The following is a 6138-nucleotide window of genomic DNA, read 5'->3' as shown; positions in this document are numbered from 1 at the left end:
AACCAGAGCAGTTCCTCCTAACTAAGAATAGCAAATAAATCTTCTTAAAGCTTTTTCCGATGAAACACTATGTTATCCTTAAAGTGATTTTCCAACCTCTGCTGATTAACCTTAATCTGATGCAGAATAGCCTATTTCCTTTTCAAAATGTGCCCAAACGTTTGCCTATTCCAGGGACCAACTGAAATTTTTTTACTGCGGAAATTGGATCTATCGAGGGCCCCCACTAACTCCTGACAAACTCCCAAAAATTGGGATGGGTCTCCTAGGCTAACAAATATCTGAATGGAGGTTCCCACCATTGAGCATAGACCCACAACACCTCAGAAGAAGTAGACTATGATCAGAATGACGGGACTGCATGTTGAGAGTCGATACCCTTGAGAAATTTAGACATGCATAATCATTACAATACATGTTATCTAATCGAACAAAGACATTATTTCACCTCCAAGTATACATGTGCCCAACACTACCCGAGTCAAAAATCCCACACCGATCCATCATAACCTTATGTTGAATACAACGGTTGACATAGTGGTACCCACCTGTTTTTTTATCTGACATACAAGCAATATCATTGAAATCTCCAAGAAGAAGCCAAAGCCCCTAAATTTGCTGACTTAAGGCAGTAAGCTCGTCCCACATGGTGCTTCTGATCGAAGCAAGAAGAGAAGCATAGACAAAGGTTACTTGACATTTTTCTACCTCATTTTTACGGATAGAACAATGGATGAACTGAGGATGAGCAATTAAGCCAACCACCTCCAAGCACTGTGGTTGCCAAAACACCAAAATCCCACCAGAACGACCCTGAACTTCAGAATGGATGCAATTCCACTTCCTGAAAATAGTAGCAAATTTATCGACAGCAATATCACTAACCTGCGGTTCTAAAAAAGCAAAACAAGACGGGTTAACAAGTATAATAATGTAAGTTTTTCAAGAAGCATTTCTCTTCGAGAGGAAATGAAAATTAGATGGTGCACTGTTACTTTGGCTGAGCTATGGGGAGTGTTTCTTGGAATGAGGCAAGCTTGGGAAAAAAGGCTTCCGGAAGGTCGTGGTGAAAGTGGACTTGTGTGTGGTAATCAAGCTTTTAATGGGTTTGGTGGGGATCCATCATCCGTACTCATGGATTATTACTCAGTGCAGGGAATTACAAGATAGAAATTGGTCCATCACTTTTCAACATACTTATAGGGAAGACAACCGTGCTGCTGACTGGTTGACGAACTTCGCGGGTTCTTATCAATTGAGTTTTCATGAATTTGATATACCTGCTGCAGGCCTCCAGAGAACTCTTACTGAAGATTGTCAGGGTTCGGCTCGCAGTAAAGTTGTTCGTGTTTAAGTCTTAATTGTTTCTTTTTCTCCCATTTTTCTTTCTAGACCTACTGCCTGCCTTCCGTTTTAATAAAAAAAAAATATATATATATATATTATTTCTAGAGAGGGAGATTATACGCATTTGGACGAAGTCGTTTTTCACCCAAAAGTGAAAGCCCAAAATCTCGTTAGTTTTCGACATCGTTTCTGCCCGAAGGAGACCTCGACGGTAGATAGAGTCAAAGACGATGTTTAAGTTGCAGTGAACCAAAAGCATTCAATTTCAAGACATCGTTTTGCTTCAAGGTATCGCCTTGTTCCTTTCCCGCTATATATGTTTATATATCATATTGCGTTTTTCTGTGTCTTCGTATTTGTCTCGCTTCTCCACACTTTGCTTTCTCTGAGGTCAATATACCCTGTAAACTTGAGTTTTTATTGATTGGAATTGGGTTCTCGACTTTGCACAAGAGGCGTTTGATAAATTGTCTGTTAGAGGATACTTCTCGTGCTTATAGGACTGTCAATAGTCATAGCAGCTTCCGATTTTATGAAAATAGTACATTCTCAATAATCGAATTCTTGAGTATGCTACGATATGAATGTGTTGCTAGTAAAGTTCCTCAAGATTGTATTGAACTTGGCTTTTACCATTTGTGCCAATTTGTGAAATGGCTGTTAGTGATTTGTAGGTGATGGACTGATGAAGTCGTTTTGCTCTTGTTCATCCACATGGAGAAGAAACACTGTTTTGTTACTCAAATTCTCAAATTTCATTATTATGGGTTTTTCCCATAGACATGAAGAGCTGTACAATTTATCACTTGACACATTCTTTTCAACTATTTTCTCGCCATCCCTACTTGAGTTTTACTCCAAATTGTTTGCAATTATGTGTCACAAGAATTATGAGCCGAAATCTTTCTTCATTGAGCTCAATCAATACCAGACCTTTTCCAGATTATTCCCCAAAGAAGCCTACCATTAAAGACTCTGAACTTGTCTATCAAATTACTAATGCAATAAAGTTACGTCATTCTGAGCCCCTCGGTCGCATTCTTAAGCCTTATGAATCTAAGTTTAGATCTGACCACCTAATTTGGGTTCTTATGAACATTAGGAATGATTATGAATTGGTTTTAGATTTCTTTGACTGGGCTCGTCTACGCAGGGATCCAAATCTTGAAGCTCGTTGCATTGTTGTTCAAATAGCTGTTACTTCAAAGGATCTTAAAATGGCTCATGAGCTTATTCGTGATTTTTGGGCAAACCCAAATCTGAATGTCAGTCTTTCATTCACTCATTTTGTTGAGAGGCTAATATACACATATAAAGACTGGGGTTCAGATCCCCATGTATTTGATGTTTTCTTCCAAGTCCTTGTTGAAGCTGGGATGCTAAATGAAGCAAGAAAACTTTTTGACAAATTGTTGAATTATGGAGTGACTCTCTCTGTTGATTCTTGTAATTTATATCTCACACGCTTGTCAAGCAATTCTGATATGCTTGGGATGACTATAAAGGTTTTTAGTGAATTTCCTCAAGTGGGTGTTTATTGGAATACTGCATCATACAACATTATTATGAATGCCCTTTTTCGGCTAGGGAAACTAAAAGAAGCTCATAATTTACTGCTGAGAATGGAATTGAAAGGCTGCATACCTGATGTGATAAGTTATAGCACCATAATTAATGCGTATTGTCATGTTGGTGACCTACAAAAAGTGCTGCTGCTTGTTAAAGAAATGCAAACAAAGGGATTGAAGCCTAACTCATATACTTATAGCAGCATTATCCTTCTTCTATGTAGAAGTGGCAAGGTTCTTGAAGGCAAACATGTCCTGAGCGACATGATAAATGAAGGTGTTTTTCCGGATAATGTTATATATACTACTCTAATAGATGGATTTTGTAAGTTAGGGAATATTCAAGCTGCATTTAAGTTGGTTGATGAAATGAACTCTTTGAATGTTGCCCCTGATATTGTAGCATATACTGCTTTAATTTGTGGGCTTTCTCAAAGTGGGAAAATAATGGAAGCAGACAGGCTCTTCAGTGAAATGCTTAGCAAGGGGTTGAAACCAGATGAGTTTGCTTATACAGCACTTATTGATGGTTATTGCAAGTCAGGTATGATTAAAAAGGCATTTTCCCTTCACAACGAGATGGTCCAAATTGGGCTTATACCAAATGTTGTCACATACACTGCTCTGGCTGATGGTCTCTGCAAACATGGTGAGTTAGACACGGCAAATGAGCTTCTTCATGAGATGCGCAGAAAGGGTCTTCAGTTAAATGTTTGCACTTACAACTCAATTGTTAATGGCCTGTGTAAAGCAGGAAATATATTGCAAGCCGTAAAACTGATGGAAGAGATGCAGGAGGCAGGAATGCATCCCGATGCCATCACTTACACCACATTGATGGATGCTTATTGTAAGACAGGAGAGATGGTGAAGGCACATGAGCTTCTGCGTGAGATGCTGGATAGGGGGCTTCAACCTACCATTGTTACATTCAATGTACTGATGAATGGTTTTTGTATGTCAGGCATGCTCGAAGATGGTGAAAGGTTACTGAAATGGATGTTAGAGAAGGGAATAATGCCAAATGCGACCACCTACAATTCTCTCATGAAGCAATACTGCATTAGAAATAATATGCGAGGGACAACTGAGATTTATCGGGGAATGAGTGGTCTAGGAGTAATGCCTGATAGCAACACATATAACATCTTGATAAAAGGGCACTCTAAAGCAAGGAATATGAAGGAGGCATGGTTTTTACACAGAGAAATGGTTGAAAAGGGATTCAAACTCACAGCTAGTTCCTATAATGCTCTCATCAAAGGTTTTTTCAAGAGAAAGAAACTTTTGGAAGCAAGACAACTATTTGAAGAGATGAGAAAGGAAGGGTTGGTTGCTGAGGCCGAAATTTACAGTCTTTTTGCTGATATAAACTATGAAGAAGGGAACTTGGAAACCACACTTGAGCTTTGTGATGAAGCAATAGAGATGTGTCTAGTGGACAAAGCCAAGAATGGGAACAAATAGTAGCTTTTTCCTTTTATTATTTTTTCTTTTCCAATGAGAATTTAGTTAGTTGATGGCATGGAGAGCTTCAAAAAATTGGACTTATATGTAGACTGTCATAGCAGGATCAAGAAGGGATCCTTCCTCAGCTGTTTCAGAATCAAGGTAATACTTTCCTTTGGCTTCTTTTTTTACTCCTTTTTTAACCTGCTATGGTAAGAGCTTGATTGTATAGTTTTGTCATGCATTTGCTGTACTTCCTACCATTTTATTTGTGTAGCCTGCATCATTTCATTTCCATCAGATAAATTACTACTGTCCATTACTGAGTGACTGATCATGAGAGCTGTGTGCTGAATCGGACTAATACTGCCACACAGATTTGTTGATGAGATTGAGTCATTATTTTAGATGTATAATGGCGAATGTGTTCAAATTTTGTAAATTTTGTCATTTGTGTTACTAATCCTCTCTTTTTTTCAAACTCAGATGACCAACATGAATGCCAATACCTATCACTCCACAAGGATCAGAGGGCAGATGGGGCTGTATGAACTATGATGTCCACATGTATCCTAATCCTGAGAATCATGACTGCTTTTCAATCTTTCGACACGTTTGTTATCACAACCAAATGATAGAGGCACTATATTCATCTTGTTTCCACATTAAATTTTTGAGGTGGTTCTCGATCCTGTTACATCATTCTTGTCCCGGACCAACAATTTGATTTCGGTGAATGCAGAATCCTTTATGGTGAGGTTGGGAAGAATTTTATTCAAATGAGATGCTTATGGAGCTTTAGGAAGCAAAACCAAAAAAATTGTCATGAACATTTGAAAGTATGTTTGCAGCGAGTCAAAGATTGATGTTTGCAGTGCATTCCAAATGGTTGGAATTGGTATTCATGAATGGAGTTGAAGCAGTGTTGTGCAATTGTAGTCAGTTCCAACCTGACATCAAATATTAGATGGGCATATTTGGAATTGTGAAATGTTGCAATAACTAATGGTTTTGATGAGCTAGAGCTTCCTCTAAACTGAAAAAATGTACATATCATTCTCACATATATCAGGTTTACAAGCTCAATGCAGTATGTTGTTGTATGCTAATCTTTGTTCAGTACATGTATTAAAGGTTCCAATTATGCCGTTTAATCTCTAACAGTTTCGACTTTTAATGGCCATATACTAGACTTCTTTTCCCTGAACATCTTTCGTCTTTCAGCTATGCATTATCTTATTTGTCTCTCGTTACCTATTCAACTATAATCCCCGTTATGTTATTCTGCACTTAGGTTCTTTCTAACGTATTGAGGTGTGCAAAACTCTACCGTTGCTAGTTAAGATATATAATATTAATTATTTACATGACAACAATAGCACCAGTGGTCTAGTGGTAGAATAGTACTCTGCCACGGTACAGACCCGGGTTCGATTCCCGGCTGGTGCATTTCACTATTTCTTTTTTAAAAACATCCGCAAATGTTCTCGAAATTTCCAAATTTCTATTTTTGTTGTCATTTTCCATTTAATAGGAAATGACTGACTACTTGGCAAATGTTCTCGTAATTTCCTATTTGGTTCTGTCATTTTCCATTTAATAATAAATGATAGGCATATATTAAAAGTCTACAACTAACAAATCACAAGATGTTTAAATAGGCTAACCTTAATTAAGTTTTTGAATTAAAGTTTTGATTATTTATTTTTTCAAATTAAGTTTTTGAATTTAAGTAGTCTTAAGAATTAAGTCTATTATTTTTAATTGGCTTAAT

The 6138-nt window shown here is 37.5% G+C and overlaps 1 protein-coding gene and 1 non-coding gene across 4 annotated transcripts; both read left to right on the top strand.

The window, feature by feature from the left end:
- The first annotated feature begins 1472 nt into the window (after positions 1–1472).
- LOC136218091 (pentatricopeptide repeat-containing protein At1g05670, mitochondrial) lies at positions 1473–5450 on the top strand. 3 transcript variants are annotated; one of them, XM_066004844.1, is made up of 3 exons: positions 1473–1635; positions 2501–4526; positions 4851–5450. In XM_066004844.1, exon 2 carries the CDS (start codon positions 2565–2567, stop codon positions 4380–4382), a length of 1818 nt encoding a protein of 605 aa, XP_065860916.1. In that variant the 5' UTR covers positions 1473–1635; positions 2501–2564; the 3' UTR covers positions 4383–4526; positions 4851–5450. The 3 variants fall into 3 exon arrangements, with proteins under 3 accessions (XP_065860916.1, XP_065860914.1, XP_065860915.1); XM_066004842.1 differs by having other exon boundaries at positions 2022–4526; XM_066004843.1 differs by having other exon boundaries at positions 2012–4526.
- A 292-nt stretch (positions 5451–5742) lies between these two features.
- On the top strand, positions 5743–5813 carry TRNAG-GCC (transfer RNA glycine (anticodon GCC)). Its single transcript has one exon. It is a non-coding gene; the product is annotated as a tRNA-Gly (tRNA).
- Positions 5814–6138: the final 325 nt, after the last annotated feature.

Source organism: Euphorbia lathyris, chromosome 2, assembly GCF_963576675.1.
Source record: "Euphorbia lathyris chromosome 2, ddEupLath1.1, whole genome shotgun sequence".
Lineage (NCBI taxonomy): Eukaryota > Viridiplantae > Streptophyta > Magnoliopsida > Malpighiales > Euphorbiaceae > Euphorbia > Euphorbia lathyris.
This window is presented reverse-complemented; position numbering and strand designations above follow the sequence as displayed.